The sequence below is a fragment of the Sus scrofa genome, chromosome 1 (genome assembly GCF_054392235.1).
Source record: "Sus scrofa isolate SSC_HxYL_T2T_F1_AM1 chromosome 1, Sscrofa_HxYL_maternal_Yorkshire_Landrace_v2.0, whole genome shotgun sequence".
Taxonomy (NCBI): Eukaryota; Metazoa; Chordata; class Mammalia; order Artiodactyla; family Suidae; genus Sus; species Sus scrofa.
In genome coordinates this window covers 288,171,452-288,194,589 of record NC_139383.1, presented here as the reverse complement: position 1 = coordinate 288,194,589, position 23,138 = coordinate 288,171,452, and the positions used below count along the sequence as shown (strand labels likewise).

General features: G+C 62.3%; 1 protein-coding gene across 8 annotated transcripts; it reads left to right on the top strand.

The window, feature by feature from the left end:
* The first annotated feature begins 1,729 nt into the window (after positions 1-1,729).
* Positions 1,730-19,659, top strand: UBAC1 (UBA domain containing 1). Of its 8 annotated transcripts, XM_085020090.1 has the most exons (12): positions 1,730-1,793; positions 1,853-2,072; positions 6,139-6,259; positions 6,763-6,846; positions 6,997-7,070; positions 10,444-10,551; positions 11,492-11,594; positions 11,738-11,846; positions 12,312-12,528; positions 15,315-15,401; positions 15,900-16,038; positions 19,168-19,659. In XM_085020090.1, exons 2-12 carry the CDS (start codon positions 1,935-1,937, stop codon positions 19,281-19,283), a joined length of 1,296 nt encoding a protein of 431 aa, XP_084876216.1. In that variant the 5' UTR covers positions 1,730-1,793; positions 1,853-1,934; the 3' UTR covers positions 19,284-19,659. The 8 variants fall into 8 exon arrangements, with proteins under 8 accessions (XP_084876216.1, XP_084876226.1, XP_020936864.1 ...); XM_085020100.1 differs by lacking the exon at positions 6,763-6,846; XM_021081205.2 differs by having other exon boundaries at positions 1,730-2,072.
* Positions 19,660-23,138: the final 3,479 nt, after the last annotated feature.

Sequence of the window (23,138 nt, the reverse complement as noted above, 5' to 3'; positions counted from 1 at the left end):
GTCCCCCCTCCCCCATGGCTCCTCTGCAGGCCCGGTGGCTCAGTGACACGCCTGACCTGGCTGCACATGGCCCCTCCAGCCTCCTCCCCGCCAGTTCCCTTCCGTCCTGGATCCTCTTCTTCTCCACGCCTCCTCCTCAGCCTTCATGTGCCTTCGCGGCCCGGAGTCCGCTCCCCGGCGCCTCCCCTCCAGGCCCTGCTGGCCCCCCAGGTCGCCCGTCTTGTGCGACCGTGTCCGCACAACCGCCAGCACGTGTACCTCCTGCGTGAGAACACACATTCCCAGGACTCTACCTTGGCCTCCAGCTTAATCATGACTATATTTTCAGTGAGCAGCGAGGGGCTGGCTCAGGGAGGCAGTCAGTCAATGGACAAAGGGAACTTGGACGTGGTGGGAAGCGTGGTGGGGGGAAATCACGTGTGTATGACACGGTGAAGGCGAGAGGGGCTGGGACTGGGTCCCCGTTTAGACGGCCACCCTCCGAGAACAAGAACTGTGTGGCCTTGCTCAGCAAAGGCCCCTGGATGAATGCGGCGGGTGAGGGCGGGTCAGGCACAGGTCAGCTTCCTTCCCTGGGGACGCTCGCGAGCCCGCCGAGCGCACCTCCCCCGAGTCCTTGATCGGAGGATCCAAGCGGGTCGAGGAACCCCAATTGCTTCTTTCTTTTCTTTATTGGTTTTGTTTTTTGTTTTTTAGGGCCACACCCGGGGCATGCGGAGGTTCCCAGGTTAGGGGTCCTATCGGAGCTACAGCTGCCGGCCTGCACCACAGCCACAGCAACGTGGGATTCAAGCTGTGTCTGTGACCTACACACAGCTCACAGCAACGCTGGATCTTTAACCCACTGAGTGAGGTCGGGGATTGAACCCGCGTCCTCATGGATACCACTCGGATTCGTTAACCACTGAGCCACAAAGGGAACTCGGAACTCGGAGAGAACCCGAACTTCTGACAAGCTCTCAGGCACTGCTGCTCCTGGTCCTGGGACCACACTTTGAGAGACTCTGATCTAGGGCAGTGCGGTCCAGAAGGAACCACAGCAGCCACATATGCAATCTAAAAGTATCTAGTAGCCACAGCTTTAAAACGTGAAAAGAGGAGTTCCTGTTTGTGGCTCAGAGATAACGAACCCGGCCAGCATCCATGAGGACGCGGGTGTGACCTCTGGTCTCGCTCAGCGGGTTGGGGATCCCGCGTGATTGTGAGCTGCAGAGTAGGTGGCAGATGCGGCTCTGATCCCAGGTGGCTGTGGCTGTGGCAGAGGCCAGCAGCTGCAGCTGCAGCTACGATGCAACCCCTAGCCTGGGAACTTCCATATGTCCTGGGTTGCGGCTCTTAAAAAAAAAAGGCCAAAAGAAGAAAGTGAAAAGAAGCAGGTGAAACCAACTTTGATGTATTTTACTTAACCCAATATATCCAAACTATTATTTCAACATGTAGGCAAGATATAAACATTAGGAGGTATTCTTCAGGCTCTTTTCCTGCCAGATCTTGAAGATCCATTGCGTATTTCACACTGAGACCCCGTCTCAAAACCAACTCGCAAGCCCACGGCCAGGACCGGACGAAGGAAGCGGCCCGAGAACTACACCTCCCAGCACGCTCCGGGCGCACCCTGACGCATTTCCGGCGCGGCAAAGACGGCGCGCGGCCGCGGGAGAACCACATCTCCCGGCGTGCTCCGGGCGCGCCCTGTGACGCACTTCCTGCGCGGCGGCGGCGGCAGCGCGCCCCCGGCGGCTCGGCGGCGGAGCGAGGCGACGGCTCGGTCCGCGTCGAGTGGCGGGCGGCTGGCCGACGGGAGCCGGGGCGGGGCGGCGGCTGCCAGCGAGGGAGCGCGCGGGCGGCCTAGCCCCGCCCCCGGCCCGCCCGCCCCGGTGACCTTCAGGGCCCGGGCGGCGGGCGCAGGCCCCGGCGGCGGCGGCGGCGGCGCGATGTTCGTGCAGGAGGAGAAGATCTTCGCGGGCAAGGTGCTGCGGCTGCACATCTGCGCGTCGGACGGCGCCGAGTGGCTGGAGGAGGCGACCGAGGACACCTCGGTGGAGAAGCTCAAGGAGCGCTGCCTCAAGCACGTAAGTCCGCCGCGGCTCCAGGCCTCCCCTTCCCTCGCCCCCTTTCCCTGCCGCCCCCCGACACCCGCTGGGCGCGCCTCCGCGAGCCGGCCCTGCGCCCTCCGGTTTCACCTCGACGACCGCCCGGGAGGCGGGGGCACGTCGGGGTGCAGGCGAGGCGAGGCGAAGTCGCCGCCGGAGCGGAGGCTCCTGTGCTTCCAGCATCCGTGCTCGCTGCTGGGGTGGGGGTCGTAGTGTGTCAGCAGCTCCCCGCCGCTGGGAAGTGGTGCCCGCGAAAGTAGGGGCCCGCAGGGAGAGGCGCCTTCTGCTGACCTGCGGAGCTGACTGCTTGGAGCTGTTTCCCGTTGGCTGGCGTGTGGGCCGGGGCCTGGCTTGGCCTCTCCGTAGCTCGAATCCCTTAAAATAGTGCGGCTGCGGGACTCCTCCCTGCGCCCTTGCTTCCCCGAGGCCTGTAAATTGATTACAGGGGTAGGGACAGGAGAAAGGGCTTCTCGCTGAGAGAGTCGGTTTTTAAAGTCTGTTCCCATGTAATACTCCTCGTCCAGCTCCTTAGGTTGCTAGTTTTTGGAACTGGTTCTTGGCTTTATCTCTGTAAACAACCAGCTCTGTAAGGCGGGCTAAGATATCTCTCTATCTGACCCTGGCTGAGGAAACTCTATCCTTTGCACAGTGTAGCGTCTCCATGTCAGAGTTTAGGGTAAAGGAGGCCGCAGCTTTGAGGTGGGCGTTGCGTGTGCTGAATCCCGTGTGTATGAGGTGGTCTCTGGGACCCGCCTGCAGTTGCTGCTGTGTGACTGCCCGCAAGGTGCTTTTGGGTCCTTGGTTCTGTAACTGTCAGAGGCAGGCCAGAGCCCCCTTCTGGAACCTGCAGCCTGCGAGTAACTGTCTTGGTCTCGCATCAGGGAGGCAGACCACCTGGGCTCACACCCTTGGGCAGGTGTGTTTCCAGCACTCTCTTCTCTTCTTCTGACCCAGTCGGGCGATGTCACCATCTAGAAAGCCACCCTGACGGCACTAAGCTGGCACGCTGAGCGCTCCCTGACCATCCAGGCTATTTTGTGTTGCTTGTTTAGTACGGTTTGTGAAGCCCTCCCTGCGGGCTGTGTTCCAGCTGCTGCAGAGGGAGCTCCTCGGGGGTCGGGTTTCTAGTCACACACCCGGAGCCAGACTCGGAGGGCCCAGAGCAGACGTGTGGCGGAATGGGATACGAGCCCGCCGCTCCGTCCCAGACGTCACGGTAAAGCGAGCATCACCATAGAGCTAATTCCACGAATTATCTGGTTCCCCGGTGCATGTCAAATTACCTTTACCCTGCAGTCAGTTCAGTGTGCAGTGGCATCGTGTGTAGAAAAGACGGTCCTTCCTTAAAGATAACGCTGCTGGGAAAATAGCACAATAGACTGGCTTGACAGAGGGTGCCACAAACCTTCAGTTTGCAAAAAGCACACCGTCTGGGAAGTGACATAGGGCAGGCACATAAAACGAGGCATGCCTGGACACGGACAGACCCGCGTGGACATGGCCTGTCACCTGCTGAGTCAGGCAGGGTGACGTCAGCGGGTATATTGGTGTGGCGTCTAGTTTAACTCACGGAAGGTGAGGGTGGCGTTATTTTATGGAGGGGAGCAGAAGCGGGAACTCTTTGGTTCACAGCTGGTTGCTAATGAATCTCAAGAGCACTTGGGTTTAATCAGGCTGCCGGTTTTGACATGAGGCTAATTATTATGTTCCTGATATTATTGCAGTCGGGATTTTTCCTGGCCAGATCCTGCTTTGAGCTGGGGTTTTATTCCGCTCTGCAGTCTCTCCAGGTGTGGAGGTCCAAGCAGCAGGTCCGAGTTTCACAACCAAAGGGTTGACACACGTTGCGGAACTTGGAGCTGAGCTGTCCATGTGCCGCCTCTGTGCCCATCCTGATCTGTGGGCAGAGTTTGCTGCCTCGGGAGCCAGTCAGAAGGCATCGGTTAGGGAGGAGCGTGCTCAGGTTGTGTACTTGACTGTCACCCTGGAAACCAGCCCTGTGCTTCTGTGCTGCCCCCCCCCCCGTTTCCTCTGGTGCAGCTTAAGCTGGCCTTCTTTCTTCCTTCCTTTGTCCCTCTAACCTGAGGGGACACTGTGGGTTCCCCCCCACACACGGAATGTGGCATTTTTTATTATTATTTTTAAAATTTTCCCACTGTGCAGCAAGGGGATCAGATTTTTATTATTTTGTTAATACTTTTTTGTTTGTTTGTTTTTAGGGCCACACCCACGGCACATGGAAGTTCCCAGGCTAGGGGTCGCATTGGAGCTGTGGCTGCCGGCCGACACCACAGCCACGTCAATGCTGATCCTTAACCCACTGAGCAAGGCCCAGGCTTGAACCTGCGTCCTCGTGGATAGGAGTCAGACTCGTTTTCGCTGAGCCATGACCAAGTGCCTGCGTATTTTTTAATTAACAAAGTTGCTTTATCGATGAGTTCCTATCGTAACTCTTACAGAAGTGGATTGCTCCTGTGGCTTTCCTTTCTGGGTTTATGTGAGTTGGGATCACCAGGCTTGGGGGAGGGGCAGAGTAAACCATCCTGTGTGACAGGAGTTTGATGATTTTGAGAAAATGACCCCTGTGACGTGGCGGGTTTTGTCGGTGTGTGTGGCAGCTGGCATGAAGCGGCTGGTGTGCGGCCTGCTCGTGTGGCCGTGCCCTTTTCTCAGATCACACGAAGGTGTATCTTCAAGGGCAGACCACAGCTAGCGTGAGAGAGACTGGTCTCCGTGCCGGGCAGGAGGCCAGCCGGCGGGTGTCCACCCTCCCTGCCCCCGGACGGGCTGTGCTGGGGCCCTGGGCTGCCGCTCCCGGCGTGCTGCCGGCGCCTCTGCTGAGGACAAAGGAAGGAGTGAAATTCGCACGCACAGCAAGGATGACTCATGGTGTGTTTTGCTCTGGCGGCTGTTGACACCCGCAGACTACGGTTTTTGCAGGAAGCTGCTGATGGTTTTGGAAAGTCGTGTTTCATAGACTGTATTCTGGACTTGACTGATCGGCCCGCCTGCCCATCTTAGAACGAGAAGAAGCACGCCCTGTTTCTGGGAGAGGAGCCACTGTGCGGTCACAGGGAGGGGGTCCCCTGTGCTAAAGCCTGCCGGGGGCTGCCGTCCCCTTCGTCCTCCCGCTCACGCCTGCCCAGCCCTGTGTGCGCACTGACAGCCCCTGGGAGTCTGTGTGACCCTCTTTTCCTGTTTCCGGCGGTAGATTTGCCAGAACTCCTGCCTGCTCTTGAGGCCGGCGCAGGGAGGTGAGGGGCCGGTTTCCCTCCTGGGAGCTCGGACGCGTGTGGCGGATCTTTGAGCGCTGGCAGCAGAGCGGGGTGTAAAGTTGCTCTGATGACCGAGGGGGCCGTGGGGACGCTGGCCCTGGGGCCCTGGGGGGGGCAGCTTCCCTCCAGCCTGTGCTTCAGTGCCTCCCCTCGTGTGTCCTGGGGCTTTTGGGCCCCTGAGTAGTGAGATGCAACCACGTGCCCGTTGCCCCACTTCGAGCTCCCGGGGGCGGGGGGCACCACCCCTGGAACTTCTTGGGGTCTCTGTGGCTGTGGCCTGCTGGGCTGGGGGCTGAGCCGAGGCCGGTCGTGTCTGCTCGGGGCCTTGTGGCTTCGGGTGGCCAGGGCCCTGTCCCCTCTCCCTGGGGACCAGCTTCCCTCCCGCTCCGTGTCGCTTACCTGGGGGGTGGGGCTGCACAAGTCACGCTTGGACCGTTAGGTTCTCGGGAAACATGGACCTGCTGGTCTCGTTTTTAAAGCACTCGCCAGGTCTTTCCAGACCAAGGAAGCAGCTCAGGCTGCCGCCCGTTGCCAGCAGGGTATCACGTGTCGAGCTGGGAGCCCGTTTGGGGTGTGGGGAGGGGGTGGACAGGGCGCTGCCTGCGGGGCCAGGTGGCGCCGCGTTTCGTTTGGCCTCCCCCGTTGCCAGGCCTTCGTGGCTCGCTGCCCTCCCTTCCGGGCCATCCGAGGGTGGCGGGTGGCGTGTCAGGCCTGGGGCCCAGTCGGGACCTTTTCCTTTGGCCTGGGCACCTGCTCTCTGCCTTCCCCAGTGTGCTCCCGGGAGCTCGGAAGACCCCAAAAGCGTGAGCCATCACAAGTTAATTCACGCCGCCTCCGAGAGGGTGCTGAGTGATGCCAGGACCATCCTGGAGGAGTCGGTCCAGGACGAAGGTGAGGGGCGGGGCCGGGGGCGGGGCCGGGGCCCAGTGGGACCAGCCGGACCGAACCGAGACAGTGTTACCTTCCCTTTGCTGAAACAAAAGCTGCCCCCGGCATATCTGTGCAAAAGAGCAGCCCCTGAAACGGAGCGCGCCGCCTGCACCTGAGACGCCAACCGGGCCTTTATTCTCGGTTCCGTCTCAGCAAATCCACCGCCTCCGGAGCGGCCGCCCGCCTTGTGCGGGGCCGGAGCCTGTGGTTGCGGCGGGCGTTTCAGGCGCCGAGGGAGACCTTCTCAGTGTACCTGTGTCCCTGGGGTCCCTCAGAGTTGCGGGGGCGCCTGGGGAGAAAACTTTGGTTTTCTGCATATTCAGAACCCGGTCTAACCCCGGGCTCCCCGAAGTCCCCTGTGGCAGGCGTGTTGGGCTGGCCGGTTGCTGCCAGGCCGCGTGGGGGCTGCCCGGGAGCCAAGCACACAGTGGACGGTGGCCTGACCCCACGCTGCAACCTCACAGGCTTTCAAAACGGAGGCCCTGGAGGAAGAACTCGGGTCGCCTCTGCTGACCCACAGCAGGCGCTTGCCAGGCCCGGGGCCGTGGGTGAGCGGGGGCTGCAGACCAGGGCCCCGGGCGGGGGGCTCGTGCGCAGGCTCCGTGGGGCGTGCTGGGGGGACCCTGCCTCTCTGTCCTTGGGCCCCGGGCGCCCCTCATGCCGCTTGGTGGGTCTGAGACGGTGGACGCCTTCCCTAGATGTGCTGCTGCTGATCAGAAAGCGGGCCCCGTCGCCGCTCCCGAAGATGGCCGAGGTCTCAGCGGAAGAGAAGGTGAGTTTCCGAGCTGGGGTGGGGGCGCTGGTTGGTCGGTGTTGCCCGTGTCGACGCTGTTGAAGAGAAGCATCTGGGCGCTGCTGTCCGTGCTCCCTGCCGGGCCCTTGTTGCGGGAGGCATGGGCACCAGCCCTCCTAGTGGCTGCTCCCGTGACCAGCTCCACCTTCGGGGCTGTGGCCCCTTCTTTACCGTCGAGCCCCCGCCCCTGCCCCCGAGGCCACTCCCGATGGGAAAAGGCCGGAGCCGCTGAGGAGCACCCACCGAGCAGGGCGGGGAGTGCGGAGGGCTGGCGACGGCGCCCGGCAGGGCGGGGCGGCTGTCCCTTAGCGGGGCTCCTCGGATGCCAGGCGCTGGGAGGACCGTGTGGTCGTTACGCGGAGAATCCGCTCTTCCGAAGGCTGTTGAGGAGGCCCGGCCACCATCCGTAGGTGCAGGGTTTGTTCTGTACATGGGCCTTTTCCTGCTCTTCTGCCAGATGCCTGCTGTGCGGGGCGCAGCTGAGCCCTGCTGGAGGGCATCGAGTGAGCATCCCGGCCAGGACTGAGCTCCTGTCCCACGCTCGCCCTGAGACGCTGGGGAGAGTGTCCACCCCAGAGACAGCAGGCCAGCCTCTTCGGCCTGAGCCTGGGCCTGGGAGCAGGCCGAGCTGTCAGGGTCCCCTCCGGGAGCCCCTTATCTGCAGCCGCGCTCGTCCCGCCCCCCGCCCCAGCCGGGCCTCTTTCCCAGAACTGCGGGGCCGACCCGGCTCCCGGGTTACCGTCTTGGTCGCCGGCAACTGAACCTTGGTGCCTGAACCTCGACAGCTGTGTGGACAGCAGCGTCCCGTCACCCCCACGCTCCGGTTGCAAGGGGCCCTCACCTTTTTTCTGCACGTATTTGAAAGATGAAGCAAAATGTTAATGCCTGTCAGTGTGAATTATTGCCAACGTCAAAGTAGCCCACGTAGTGAAAAAGTCACGCCACGCTGCGCGTGTTCCGTAAAACTCAGCAGCACCCGCATCCCTCCCGCGTGGCGCCCTCGAGAGGCCGCCCTCAGCTCTCCCGCCTGCTCCTCCGGCTCCTTCCCGGCCTCTGAGCGGCCTGTGCGCTGACGCCTCTTGGAGACCAGCCGCGGCCCCCGCTGGCTGCCCCTCGAGTCCCCGTGGGAGAGGTGGGGGGGCTCGGCCCCTCCGTCGTTGGGGGAGTTGCTGAGGCCCGCGAGCCTCTTGCTCACCGAGTTTGCGTCCTCCTGGAGTCGGTCACCACTTCGCTGTTTTCTTTATTTTCTGGGGGCTTATCCCTGATTGTTCTCAGATTCTTCTCCCAAACGGAGGACCGCTCTGAGTACAGGGTTGCAAGTGTGAGGCCATCTGCCAGCTCCCCGCCCTCCCCTCCCAGGTCTGTGGGTCCCCGACCGACCGACTGACCGACCAACCGACCGCGGGCCCGCGGGCTCAGAGCCGCCTCCGTTAGCGCACACGGGCTCGGGCCCGCGCTGGGGTTCAGCTGGGCCCTGCGTGCGCGAGTTGGAGTCAGGTCTGCCTTCCTCTGGGGATGCCCTGCTGCCGGCTGTTTGTCGGGTGTTGGGCAGAATCCCGTGTCTGCCGTTTGAGGGGCTGAGGTCCCGCTTCCCTGCTGGCTGCGAACGGGGCCGCCCTCCTCTCCTGCAGGCCACCACGCTCCTTGCCGCACAGGGGCCTCATGTGCCGACTCCCTCTTGCTTTGTATCTCGGCGGCCAGAATTCACCCGATGAGGTCAGGCCCACCAGGGCCCGTGTCCTTAGGTCGCTGTGCCTTGTGACCTGGCCTAACCCCAGAGTGAAACCCACCTGCTCACAGTGGGGGCCCCCAGCAGGACCGGCGAGAGCAGGGCCGCGGGCGTCTCGCTTGTGTGCCTGCTTCAGAGTCCGTGGTCTTGCTCCTGCCTCGCTCCTTGCTTTGGGGGCCAGACCCCCTCTGGCCCCCGGGAGGAGCAGGGGCCCTGAGGCTCGGGCCCTGGGCTGCTGGGCGTCTGTGCGTCCCCGGCTTCCCGTCCTCTGCTGGAGCCGCTCCCCCCCGCCTCCGTCTGGGACCCTGAGGCCCCGATGCTCTTCCGAACTTGCAGGTCTCTTCCCGTCACTGAGCCTGCTGCTGAATCTGGGTTTTCTTTCCGGAAGTTTTCCGGACTGTTTTGGGTCATTTCCTCCCCTCGTGTTCTCTTTCTGGAGCTCCCGTTCGTTGATGTTGGAGCTGCTTTCTGAGAGAGTTCCTTGGCTTTGTCTTCTAACCATCCTATCGCCTTTTTAATCTGGTTATCATTTTATTTTATCGTTATTGTTTTGGCTGCACCCAGGGCTTATGGAAGTTCCCAGACCAGGGACTGAATCTGAGCTGCAGCTGCGGCAATGCCGGGTCCTTAACCTACTGTGCCAGGCCGGGATTGAACCCAAGTCACTACAGACTCAACCCCAGGTCCTTAACTCTGCACCACAGCGGGAGCTCCTCTGGTTGTAGCTTTTGGTTTTCCAATCAGGTTCTCGTTCTCGGGCCATCTTCTGTAACACCCCGTTGTGCTCCTGTGTCCGTGAGTGTCGTGAAGCAGCGCTTTCTGTTGTTAAAGCTCTGCCGACCCTGTTTGTCTTTCCTTCACGCTCTGACTCGTCCCGCTTTTATCTTGGTCTCTGTCTTTCACGTGGCAGACTTTCCTCGCGTCCCCGTCAGAGGCCTCGGGGGCTCCCTGGCTGCTCTCCGTGCCTGGCGGCTCGTGAGGCCAGTGGGCTCTGCTGCGGGCAGAGACCCAGCCGTGCGCCTCGTGGCCGTCCCGTCCTCAGCTCCCCGCTCACCCCCACCGCGCGGGCCTCCCCCGGCTCGCGGTCGGCCTGGCCTGGTCCCCACACGCTCTGGGTCTCCGCCTTCCCAGCTCTGCTGGCCCCCCAGCTGTCTGCTGCCTTCCGAGAATCTGGTGCCATTTCTCCCAGTCTGGGCTCTCTCTTCCTGTTCTTGTGCGTTTCTGCCGTCTTCGTGCCTTTGCTGTCGCGTCGGGAGTTCCAGAAGGAGCCAAGGGGACTGCACGTTTCTGGCCGGCCGGGCGTAACTGCAGGTCGCGTGGTTCCTCCGAGTTGACTGTCACGGTGTGGTGGCCATTCCGTGGCCACGAGAAACCGTGTCTGTCTCCTCCTGTCCTGCGCTGCCACGTCTGGCGCCAGCAGGCCGTAGGGGTGTCTAGCGTTCTGTCCCCGAGGCTGTGCACAGAGCCCTCTGGAGACCCCCCTGCTGGTCAAGGGGCGTTGGGTTCCAGCTCCCGGGGAGCCCCGTTCTTGCCCTGTTAGCGCTGTTTCTCAGCAGTATTCACAGTCCTGCCTCTTGCTGCTCTTATGTTCACGTCTGACTTTCCAACTCCTTTCCATGTTAGAAGAAACAAGAGCAGAAGGCCCCGGATAGAGACGCTATATTCAGAGCCACCGCCAACCTGCCCTCCCGCGACATGGACCGGGCCGCGGTGCAGACCAGCCCGAGAGACGTGAGTGCTCACGGGGCTGCCGGCCTCCCGGGGGCCATGGCCGCTGCGGCGGTGGGGGGTGCTTGGGGGCCCTGGGGAAGCCAGGCGAAGGGGGTGTGGGCACTCTGAGTGCTGTTGGGGCTTTTTTGTAAACCTGGCATCAACTCAACATAAGAAGCTTGAAAATGAAAGGATAGAAACCGCTGGAGAAGCGGACGTCACGTCCTGAGTTTGGCAAGAACTGCTGGCTGGAGCTCCGGGCTCCTGGTTATCTGGGACTGGCAAGTTCTAAGTTACCAGTGAGCCATGACGGGAATCCCAGTGGATTGGCACGTTCTAAGCTGCAAAGCTGAGCCTCTCCAGCGCTCCCCTGGGGCCTTGGCCGGACCTGGGGCGCCCCGGGACTGGTCCGGTCTGAGCTCTCCCTCGAGCCCAGGTCGCTGCAGGAACAGACCTCTCCAGCGCTCTTCCGGGGAGTTCCGTGCGCACGAGGGCATCAGAGCCCGGGTGCCCCCCGCCCTTGTGGTGTGTCTCACTTGATGGGGCGGGTTGGCAGGGTTTCCGAGGACGCCCCCCCCCCATTGAGAAGATGAATTAGCGGCAGGCCGTCCTTGCGGCCGGGGCGGAGTTAGAGACTGCGAAGCCCATGGAATCCGTCTGTTTTCCTCAGTGAAGCCAAAGGGGGCTTAGCTGACTCCGTGACGGGTGGGCCGGATGCCGCCCTGGGCCAGGGCGCCCAGGGACGTCCGCGGGTGTTGGGTTTGTGCCGCTGGCCGGGAGGCTGCGGGCCCTGGCCGTCTCTGCGGCCCGGCCTCTCCTCCCCGCCCTCCGGACACGCCTCGCTTCCCTCTGGTCTCGACTCCCGCTCGGTGTCTTTTCGGGGCCTGGCTCGCACGTGGGGAGCTTCAGGCCAGGGCGTGGCCTCAACCCCGGGGCGGTGGGCGTCTTCCTCTCGCCGCAGTTCCAGACCGAGCTCCGGAAGATCCTGGTGTCCCTCATCGAGGTGGCACAGAAGCTGCTGGCGCTGAACCCGGACGCCGTCGAGTTGTTCAAGAAGGCCAACGGTACGCGCGGGCCCTCCCCCGGAGCCCACGGCGGGGCTGGAGACGGGGCTTCGGAGGGCCGCGGGTTCGAGCCCGGGCGCCCTTGGCCACAGGCGTCAGGGGCTCCGCGGCCGCCGTTGCTCACGCGTGTCTGTCGCCCGCAGCCATGCTGGACGAGGACGAGGACGAGCGTGTGGACGAGGCGGCCCTGCGGCAGCTCACGGAGATGGGCTTCCCCGAGAGCAGGGCCGTGAAGGCGCTGCGCCTGAACCAGTACGTGCAGCGGCCCCTGGAGCCCACGCCGCTTGCATCGTTTCCCAAGTGAGAGGGTTTGGACCCTTCCCCGGGCGCCTGTCCAGGAATAACCCGATGGGGCGTCTCCCAGCGTTGGGGGGCAGCCGGAGGTCGAGTCGCTTGCTGCGAACGTGTGTCGCTCCGTCTGCACGTGTTGCCGGGCTCTTGCCCAGGTCTGGTGGCGGCCGACGCGTGTGCGGCCGGCTCCCCAGGGGTCCCCTGCGGGCCCCGCCTTTAGGCCCGTGCCCTCCATTTCTGTTCAGCACTCGAGCCGGTCACCTGTCCCCAGGACACAGTCGGCAGGCCGTGTGCTTCGGACCCAGACGCGCCTCCCTGGCAGGCAGCCCAGGCCGGGATTCTCCCCCAGGGTGGGCGGCTCCCGCCGCGGGCGCAGAGCCCAGTGCCCAGCGCCGGCCGGTGCCGCAGGGCCGTCTTCTCTCGCAGCATGTCGGTGCCTCAGGCCATGGAGTGGCTCATCGAGCATGCGGAAGACCCCACCATAGACACGCCGCTGCCGGGCCCGGCCTCGCCGGGAGAGGCGGCCGCTGCGGGGCCCAGCGCCGGGCCCAGCGCGGAGGAGGGGGACGAGGAGGCCCGGGACGAGCTGACGGAAATCTTCAAGAAGATCCGGAGGAAAAGGGAGTTTCGTGCCGACGCTCGGGTAGGTGCCCACGGCCCTGGCCCGGCTGCTTCTCCCCGGAGGCTGCGGCTCGGCCCGGCCCTGCAGAACGGCAGGCCACGCGGGGGTCGGGGGAGAGGGGCAGACGGGCCGGCGGCTGCAGGCGGCTCCCGCTTTCTGTGGAGGGCTGCGCTTCCTCTGAACCAGGAGTCCACAGGCCTGGCACCTTCTGGAAGCTCCGAGGCTCCCGTCTGTCTTCCGAGTGAGTGTCCCAGCGCCGAGCGGCTGGGCGGGGAGGCTGGTCAGGCTCGAGTCGAGGGCCCGAGGTCCGCGTGCCGCTGGCTGTGCCCCGCCAGCGGGCCCGAGCGAGCCCGCTCAGCGCCACCTCTCCTCTGCCGCCTCGTCGTCCCGCCCTCCTCTTCTCTGGGGTTTGAATTTCAGTTTCCTCTCGGATGGCTTCCTCCTTCGAGCAGGGTCTGTTGTTTTCCATCGGAGGCCCACCCGCTTCAGCTGGCAGGGCTCTGATTCGTCCATCCTCTTGATTCCGCGGCCACGGCATCCCAGCGTGGGCGGCGTCTGGGGGCCGTGTTTCCATGGGCGCCCCCACCCCCCACCCCGCAGGCCACCCTCTGGGGGCGAGTCAGAGCCCACCTGTGTGGGGCTGAGCCGGACCTCCGGCCAGGGGCCAGTTTTCCTGTGGCTCATCCCTGCCCTCCTCCAGGGGTGCAGACCCCTCTCGGGGGGCCCGGCGTCAGGCTCTGCGTGCCCCCAGGGCCTGCGTGCTGTGTGTGACCTCAGGCCCCAGTCCGCCCCATAACGCCCGGGCGGGGCCCCCACCCCCAGCACAGCCTCTGTGGGCCTGCAGTTCTTGTTCCTCTGGGAGTCTCCTCCTCTGGGTTCAGCTCTGCATTCACAAGTAGCTGGTTTACTTTGGTCCAGAGGGAAGTTTCTCATCGTCTCGCTGTCTTAGGGGCCAAGCTCGGCTCCAGCCTGGGAAGGGCAGCCGCTGCTGGCTGGGCCTACTGCTCTTCGGCCGGGCTCTGCGCTTCGCCCTGTGGGGACCCGCGTGCCTTATGGGGCGGCTGCTGGGCCGTTCATCGTCTGGTTGCCGATTTAGAGGCTCGAGAGAAGGGGCTTTTGTTCCTGTCCCTGTCCACAGGGATTGAGATGTGACTTTAGATCCTGGGGAGACCGGATGGGAGAGCACGGCTTGGACTTGAGATGCTCCCCTCGCCAGCTGTGGGCAGAGCCTGCGGATGCCAGGGCCCCATGTGGCAGCCCACGGGGGGTCTTTCCTGGACGGCTGGGAAGAGGGGTGGGGGAGCGTCCGCTCTCGCCCCCAGCAGTCCTGGGCCGAGACAGGAGTCAGGAGAGAGGAGGGTTTTTATTGGGACGAACAGGCAGGCCCTCCTGTCCTTGGATTTCGAAGTAGATTCCCGGAGCTCCCTGGTGGCTCAGCGGGTTAAGGTTCTGGTGTTGTCTCTGTTGTGGTGCTGGTTCAATCCCTGGCCCCGGAACGTCACACGACGCAGGCACAGCCGAAAAAGAAGTAAACTGCCGGCGGTTTTATAGCGTGGGCGTCAGAATCCTCCTGCGTGGGGCTCTCACCCCAGCGGTCTTTGACGCCCAGAGGGAGGCCATGGCTCGGGAAAGCAGACGAGGGGGGTTGTAAGCAGAAAGTCCTGACCGACCGTCGGACGCACCGCGTGCCGTCTGGCCCCGCTGAGCCGTCTTTCCCGGCCCCCGCCCGCAGCTGGCGGCGGCTGTGTTGGGCCCTCCGAGCAGCAGTCAGGCGGCCTGCAGGCTGGCCGCACACGTCCACCAAAGGGGGGTGAGGTCAGAGCACGGGGCTGTGCGGTGTCCACACGCCGACCCTGGGCTGGCAGCGCCCACAGCCCCCACTGTGAGCGGTCGAGGACAGAAGGTGGCAGAGGCTTAAATCGCGTGGTGTGAGCTGCCGAGAGTTCAGAGAAGCCCGAGAGGCTTTGAAAAATCTGTTACCTTTTTGTGCAGAGCCGACCCTTTCAGAGATTGTGCGCTAAAGTCGGGGCAAAGCGAAGGGTGTGTTGTCCTGTTGGGGATTTTTTGTCCTGAAAACGTACATCCGTCCAACCCCCAAACGTTGGACATGGGGTCATTGTTCCTTCCAAAAATTAGCACGTGTTTATGCTTAAATCTCATTAATTGCGTTTAGCATTAATCTTAGTTTCCGTTTTTAAAGATAAAATGTGAAGGAAACCTTTTTCTTTTTTTTCTCTGTCTTTTAGGGCTGCGCCTGCGGCATATGGAGGTTTCCAGCAGGGGTCGAATTGGAGCTGTAGCCACTGGCCTGCACCATAGCCACAGCCGCGTCTGCGACCTGCACCCCAGCTCACGGCAACGCCGGGTCCTTAACCCACGGAGCGAGGCCGGGGATCGAACCTGCATCCTCATGGATGCTAGTCAGGTTCCTTGCCACTGAGCCCTGACAGGAACTCTGAAAATGCTGTTTCTTATGAAAATGACGGGCGTTTTGTCTGCACTGAAACGGAATTGCTCGTGCGCCCCTTTTCCCCGACACTCGCCCTGGATCGAGTGAAGGCCGTTGTGCCCGCAGAGCCGGGGCTGCCCCAGGGGGACCCGCGGCCCGTCCGCCCGCCCGCCTCTGGGCGGCAGGCAGACCCTCACCTCGGCGCTGCGTCTCCCTGTGGTTCAGAAAACCAGGAAGCGTGCGGCCGAGGCCGTAGGGAAAGGGTTTTCGGAGAGCAGCCCCGGCGGCGTTTTAACCCAGCCTCTGCCAAGCGCCCAGACGCTTCCGGGCGCGGCCTCAGCCGGTGCCTTCTCCCCAGGCCGTCGTCTCCCTGATGGAGATGGGCTTCGACGAGAAGGAGGTGATGGACGCCCTCCGGGTGAACAACAACCAGCAGAACGCCGCCGTGAGTAACACCGCCGGGCGCCGGCGGCGGGTGCCCTGGGCTTTGCGGCAGGCAGGGCGCCAGGTGGGCGGCGGCGCCGAGCTCTCGGGCCCCGGGAGGTTCTCGCTTTGCCCTCAGAAGCCAAGCGCGGTGCTGGGGCTGAGGGACGGGTTGGTGGACTTCGTTCCACTAGCGCCAGGATGGACCCGTGCCCAGCGCGGCGGGGAGCTGCCCGGGAGGGGCTGGGGCGGCAGCTTCGCCCACTTGCGGGGTCAGAGCCGGGCAGTGGCCAAGCAGTTGGGAGACAGAGAGGCCTGGACCTGGGGGACGCCCAGTCCTGCCCGGCCGCTTCCCCGCAGCAGAGCCCAGCGTTCTTAGTTCCTCTCCCCATCCCGTTCGCTGGCCGGGTGGGCTGCCTGCCGAGAAGACCACCCTGGGAGCCGGCCGGGAGCTCCAGCTGCAGCGCTTGGGGTCGGAGGGGGTCCGGGGACACTAACGGCTGCCGCCCTCTGTCCGCAGTGCGAGTGGCTGCTGGGAGACCGCAAGCCCTCTCCCGAGGAGCTGGACCAGGGCATCGACCCCGAGAGTCCCCTCTTTCAGGCCATCCTGGACAACCCCGTGGTGCAGCTGGGCCTGACCAACCCCAAGACGTTACTAGGTGTGTGCCTTCTCTCTGCTGGTTCGGGCGGGCCCGGCAGCCACCGCACAGATGGCCCTGCTGATATTGCCGTCACCACCCCCGGTAGCTCCTGCCACGAGTGCCGCGTGGGGCCCGGAGATTGGGCCCTGCTCGCAGTGGGACAGCCGCCTATGCGGTGGCTCTGTTCAAGCTTTGATAAACCAGTTAAAGTGGATGATCCAGGCCGGCAGTGTAGACAGCAACGCAGGGTAGGGCCGAGCTTGAGGGCCTGTTGGTTGACTGGCTCTTACTCCTGTGAGGCGTTCCCGTGGCATTTTTTTCGACTGTGATGTGTATACGTACGGAAGGGTCTGTGCCTTTAAGAGTGTTATGCTTAAAGAGAATAATAAAACCAGCAACCGGTACCTGCTGTTCAGCTTAAAAAACCCGGATTTTTAAAAGCCAGCGCAGCCCAGGCCCCAGGGGCTCCCCTCCCCCCGCTGTGAGTGGCCCGAGAGCCTCCCCCGGGCCCTGCTGCCCGAGGCTGGTCGCTGCCTCTGTGTTCCAGGCAGGCTCCGCTCCGGCCGGGCCTCTGTTCTAGAGAACTTCATCGCAAGGCGGTGCCAGGACTGGCCGCTCTGCTCTGCGGCCATGGCACCTGCTGGTTCCTTGCCTGCCCGGCTGCCCTGCGCCCTCCGTGGCCCGCGGGAGGGTTTCTCTAGGCCGCCTGCTTCAGGCAGGGCTTACCAGGCGGCCGTGAGTGTGCTGAGCCCGTTCACCAGGAAGGTGGCGCACGTCCACAGCGGCTCAGAGCCCTGGTCCCTGGCCCCCCAGGAGCAGCCTCCCAGCGGGCACAGGTGCTACTGCCTGCCTGGCCCTTTGCCTGACCTCAGAGGCCAGTCTGCTTCCAGCAGTTGCCCGCCGTCGGCCCCTCTGCCCGCAGTTGTCCTCCTCTCATCCAGGCGCTTCTTCCCCGCACGCTGATCCCGTCACTGTGCAGACTCCGCTGCCTTCTCCCCTCGGTGAACACACGTCCTGCTCTTGAAGCAGCTGAACGTTCCTGAGTCCTGGAGGAGGGCCCGCTGGTCCCACGGTCAGGAGACCTTCTCCTCTCTCCTTTTCTAGTGGTTTTTTGGTTTTTTTTTTTTTTGCTTTTTAGGGCCGCACCCGAGGCATATGGAGGTTCCCAGGCTAGGGGATGAATCAGAGCTACACCTGCCAGCCTACGCCACAGCCACAGCAGTGCTGGATCCGAACCACATCTGCGACCTACACCGCAGCTCATAGCAATACCGGATCCTTCACCCACGGAGCAAGGCCAGGGATCGAACCTGCGTCCTCAGGGATCCTAGTCAGATTCGTTTCCGCTGAGCCACGGCAGGAACTCTGAGAGTTGTTGTTTATTTGGTAGACATTGTTAGGAATTGAAACCCAGGAGGCAGTGTCTCAAGTGACCCTGAGAAAACTGTTCCCTAAGAGTTTTTGTTTGTACATTTGTTTTCAGCTGCGCCCAGGGGTGTGTGGAAGCTCCCCGGCCAGGGACTGAGCCGGTGCCGCAGCCGCGACCCGAGCCACTTGAGTGGCAGTGCTGGGTCCTTAACCCGCTGAGCCAGAAGAGAACAAACACCCTCAGATTTTTAACCCCAGATGCTTTTTCCCCTTCTGTCGAGATCGTCGGGTGGTTTAACATCTGCCACGTTGAGTGTTTCTCACGTTTCTGAAGCAAACCACCCAGAGCCGGTGACCTGGGCCAACACCACGTTGATGCGTCTTCTCTTGATGCATCTGCTCTTTTCAAGGGGGGTTTAGGAGTTCCTGCTGGGGTGCAGTGGGTTAAGGATCCAGCATTGCTGCAGCTGTGGCTGGGATTCAATCCCTGGCCTGGAACTTTCGTATGCTTTGGGTGTGGCCAAGAAAGACAGAGAGACGTTTCCAGTGGACACAGGGCTTGCTTTCTGTAGATGCGTCACAGGTTATTTAACAGACGCTGTTCCTCTCTTGCTGGTTATTTACGCTGTTTTGCACTGGGCGCTTCCGAAGCTCCTCATCTCGGAGCTCTGTTCACAGGACGCCCCGCGCGCCAAGGACGCCCCGCGCGCGCCAAGCACGCCCTGTGCGCGCCAGGGAGGCCCCGTGAGTGCCAAGCACGCCCTGTGCGCGCGCTCTGCGTCTTTAACGTGCAAGTGAGACGTGCGCAGAAGGTCCTGCCTTGGCGAACGCTCTGTGTGGTTTTTACACGGACCGCTTTTTCCTCTGTGCTCCTTCCCCCTGCGGTTAATCTTGCGGTTTGCTGGGTGGGGGGACGCGGGGCCCCCGTCCTCACCTGCAGCAGCACCCCGTACCTCCTTGTTCCGGGCTCTTCTGATCCTCCAGCTGGTTTTCAGAGGCGTTTGCTCAGGAGCGCCTGGCCCTGTGTTAGGGGCCGGGAGGGCCACCCGTTGTGATCGTGATGGACTCAGACGTTCACGCCGAGCTGAGGCCCCCGTGGCCCCGAGCAGCTGTGAGCTCACGTTAATGCTTTCCATGAAGCCTGCAGGCTGGGGGCCGCTTTCCCAGCCGGGCCTTGACGTCGGCCGACGTGACAGGGTCCAGGAGGCGGGTGACAGCCCATCCTGCGGTCAGCGAGCTCCCCACCACTTGGCCAGTGTGTCGGGGGTAGAGTTTCTTCCGGGGGCACCTCTGTGTGTAAAAGCGCATAGAAATTCAGTTTTCGTTTAAAGAACTGCTCAGTTCCATTTTCATCGTGCTCGTTTTTTTCAGTGATTCCCTTAAGCCTGAACACTTGGGCTTTTCCCATTAGATGCTAGGTTGCAACAGCACCTTTTTTTTTTTCCCAATTGTGGTAGTGACCGGGGTGTCTGTCTTTCCTGCCTGACCGCTCTGTCAGCGTGGGCTTGGGGTGGGGTCACGTGGGCGCGGCTGCCAGTTCTTTAAGGCCCTGGCACCTGCTGCCGGGGTGCTTGCCCGTTTCCGTGCCAGTGAACCCGCCCTCCTGCAAGTGGAGACACTGCTCCCGTTTTCAGGCAGCTGCATAAGCAGATCAGACCTGGCGGGCGGGGGGTTGGAAGGGCCTTCCGCGTGGCCCGGGCTGTCCCGGAGGCTGCCAGGCCGGGAGTCTGCAGCTGGGGAGGGCGCGGGCGCTCAGCCGGCTCTGCCGTCTCCCCGCAGCGTTTGAAGACATGCTGGAGAACCCGCTGAACAGCACCCAGTGGATGAACGACCCTGAGACGGGGCCGGTCATGCTGCAGATCTCCAGGGTCTTCCAGACCCTGAACCGCTCGTAGGCCGCGCGGCTCCTCTGCGCACCCCCAGCCGAGCCGGGCAGGAGCGCCGACACCGGGGCCCCAGGCCGGGGGCGGAGAGGGGCCGGCGGGCGCTGCGGCTTCCACCTTCCTGCTGCAGACCTCGGACGCCGCGTCTCCAGCCTCTGCCAGTGTTTACAGACGAGTGGCTGTCACACCGAGAAGGGTCGTCTCCCTCCGAGGGCCCCTGTGGGCTCTTGAAATGCTACTTGACTTGGCCTGTAGGCGCTGCTTGTAGAGTCCACGTGTTATTTGAGAGAGGAGGCATGTTTCAACCCAAAGTGTTAACGTCAAAGGTACTAACTTAAGTAGAATTCACAGATGACTTTCTTTAATAAATAAACCCCCTTTTGCAGTTTCTGTCCTGGTGTTATTTCGGTGCCCAAGTGGACGCCGTGTGCGTCCTGGCAGATGTTTGCGTTCTTGGCCGAGAGTGGCTTTCCACGCTGCTTCTGGTTTCTTGGCAAAGTCCCGTGTTTTAGTTGGAGTTAAAGTGCCGGCAGGAACTGGTCCTGCTGCCTTTTCTTTTTTAACCGTACTTGTGTTTTTAAGTGAGAAACTGAGCCGCCGCACGGTCCGTGGAGCTGGCCTGGTGTGGGGCTGGCTCAGCTGCGTGTGGCAGCGGGAGGGCCTCGGAGTCACCGAGTCACGGATCTTTCCTGCGATGTTTGGGGGAGGGGTCCCTCAATAAGAAGAGGCTGGAGCAGAGGGCAGAGCCCGCTTCTCAGGTGACCAGCGCACCGACCGGAGCGCCAGCCTGCTTGTTTTGGTTGAAGAAACCCTGTGCCTCGATACCCCAGGCGGCCAGGCCTCCTCCAGGCTGGAGGGAGGGGACCTGGCCACCCGGTGTCAGGTCCCGTCTCCTCTCTGGGCTTTTGCTCCTGCATGTCCCTTCCTGGCTTCTCGCCGTGGCCGCCACAGGTATGTGGAAGCCCCCAGCCAGGGGCTGAACTGGCACCACAGCAGTGGCAGTGCTGGGTCCTTAGCCCACTGCCCCGCCGGGGAACTTGCAGGGCATCAGATCTTGATAAAGTACATTTTCCCATTGATTTACACAGTAGCCGCGTTCCTCGAAAATACCCTAGAATTAAGAATACGTGCGAGTGATGGGGAAATTTTCACACCCTGAGGCATGAGGTCGTTCTGGCGCACATGCGATTTGGCTGGAACCTGGTGCTAACCAGAATGGCCTGTCTTACAGCCTGTCAAACATGCGTGGTGGGTCTGCTTAACCACCAAAGGAAGACTGCACTAAAAAGAAAAATAATGCATTTGAAAATCAAAATAGTATTAGAGTTCCCTGGCGGCCTAGCAGGTGAATCACGAGTTAGCACTGCTGTGGTTCAGCTTCAGTCTCTGGTCCAGGAACTTCCACATGCTCTGGGCGCTGCTGGAAAAAAAGCAAGGGGTTCCCACTGTGGCGCTGCAGAAACGAATCCAGCATGAGGATTCGGGTTTGATCCCTGGCCTCACTCAGTGGGTTAAACATCCAGTGTTGCCGTGAGCTGTGGTGTAGGTCGCAGACACGGCTCAGATCCAGCATTGCTGTGGCTGTGGCGTAGGCTGGCGGCTACAGCTCCGATTCAGCCGCTAGTCTGGGAAATTCCATGTGCCTCGGGTGAGACCCTAAAAAGCAAAAAGAAAAAAAGAAAAATCAAAATGGGTCAACGGTGGTTCAGGCACCCGGTATGGAGCCGGTGGCCGTTGTGGATGTGGTTTTAGACAGTTCCAGATTCCTCAGGACCTTAGTTTTCTGAGCTGTATCAGACTCAGCCAGCCGTTCTCAGAACAGCATCTGCCAGCAGCTGCCGGCTGCAGCCTTACAGTCTCAAGGTCTCCCGAATAACTGTGTGTTTGGGACCCTAAAGCATCCTTGATTACCAAGCAGCCTTACATCTTGCCAGCTCTAATCCTAATTCTTTTTTTTTTTTTTTTTAAGGGCCAAACCCGCAGCATGTGGAAGTTCCCGGGCTAGGGCTCGAATTGGAGCTGCAGCTGCCTGCCACAGCCATAGGCACGGCAACTTGGGATCCCAGCCACGTCTGCAACCTGCACCACAGCTCGCAGCAACGCCGGATCCTTAACCCACCGAGGGAGGATCAAACCCGCATGGATACTAGTCAGATTCTTAACCTGCTGAGTTGCAACGGGAATTCCTCTAGTCCTGATTCTTGACGACTGACGTGATTTTGCAGGCCTCCCCTGTCTTAAAGTCTGGGGAAGCGTTCGGGTGCTTTCTGAATCTGTGTCTCCCAGGCCGTGGGTCCTCAGGCTCAGGTAGAACTCATTTCTGCTCCCGCTGTAGATTGTTTGTGGTTCTCTCTGTCCACACAAACAGCACTGAGTTTGAAGCAGAGTTAGTTTCTAGGCGCAGATGATGTGATGCGCGCGCTCGGCCGTGTGATGCCTGGTGCGCGAGGAAAGCCGTGTGGGGCAGTGAAGCCGTGAGTGGACGATGGGCGTTCCCTTGGGGCGCAGCATGTTAAGGGTCCAGTGTTGTTGCTGCTGTGGCTCGGTTCAGCCCCTGGCCCAGGGATTTCCACAACCGAAACAAAAAGAGAAAGCGGACCGGGCAAGGGTGGTGGGTTTGCCTTCAGTGTCTGACACACCCACCGCCCTTCCCCGAGAGCCCCTTCTGTTGGTCCCTGGGCTGCTCCGACTTGCAGGGTGGAGGCAGCTTTGCGACTGCCCTGAGGGGCCCCTCGCAGGGAACTGCAGACATTAGCCGGGTGCTGTTTTACCCCGTAGCGAAGCTTGCCCCGTACTCAAAGGTTCCTGGGAGGGGCAGGAACCAACCTGACGGGGCTGCCTTAAGGCCGTGCCGCCCAGGGGAGGCCCAGTGACATTTCCAACCCAGCGGTGGGCACTGGTGTTAGGAGTGGGAGGAAGGCAGGGAGGCCAGCAGAGAAGCCACAGCACCTCCTCGGTGGGCAGCCCCAGAGCGACGCCCTGGACAGGGCTGCTCAGAGCGCACAGCCGCGGCCGGAAGCCCCCTGCTGCTCCCGGTCCTGGGTTCAGGGCACTGCCTTGCGGCTCCCCTCCTCTCAGGCTTTAGGTTAGGGGAGGGCTTTTTCTTCGAGGGCTCCACCCAGCTCTGCGCAGGGAGCCCTTGGGGAGCGTTCAGGGGCGGCTCCCTGCCCAGGCCCCAGCGGGAGCTGTCTGCTGCTATGAAGCCTTATCGCTGTGACCTGAGTGTCCCTAGCAGATGCCCACCGAATTTGGCGACTTGCGACGCTCAGCGCGCTTCCTCTTCCTTCCTTGGAGAGATTGGAAAGTGAGTTTGGAGTTTGGAGCCCCTCCAGGGGCCTGGGTTCGCAGCGCCCCTCCCAGCCACGCCCTCAGCCACGCCCCTCCCAGGCCCCGCCCGCTCCGGACCACACCTCTTCCAGGCCACGCCCTTCTGGGCCCTGCCTCCTCCGGGCCACGCCTCTCCGGGGCGTGGCACCCCCCCCCCCCCCCCCCCCCCGCCTCGTGCTCTTCTGGGCCACACCCCTCCAGGCCACTCCTCCGAGCTCGTCCGGGTCTCCCCAGGCGCGTCCTCAAAGGTAGGCCCGCGTTTTAACCCGACGGTGCGGTCGTGGGAGCAGCTGCGGAGGAGAATAAATCGCTCCCCTTGAAACTCAGTAGCTACGGAGAGCGCTTATGTAGGATTCAGGCCAGCACCTCTGCTTCCCTGTGGGCTGATCAGTTCTACTCCTGCGCCCGCCACTCGGGGGCACTCGGGGACTGTCCTCTGGCACGTGGAGAGGTGGGCTGGCCACTGCAGCAGAGGTTGTGGCCAAAGGAGTCTGAGGGTAGAAAGGGCCAGCTCACTCTCAGCAGGTGGGTGGGGGTGGC

Bases quoted from the DNA above. Each gene is read 5' to 3' on its own strand.
- UBAC1 (XM_085020086.1), top strand. From the start codon at position 1,935: ATGTTCGTGCAGGAGGAGAAGATCTTCGCGGGCAAGGTGCTGCGGCTG. The intron at 7,071-10,443 runs GTGAGTTTCCGA...TTTCCATGTTAG, and splicing joins AGGTCTCAGCGGAAGAGAAG to AAGAAACAAGAGCAGAAGGC. The intron at 12,529-15,314 runs GTAGGTGCCCAC...CCTTCTCCCCAG, and splicing joins AGTTTCGTGCCGACGCTCGG to GCCGTCGTCTCCCTGATGGA.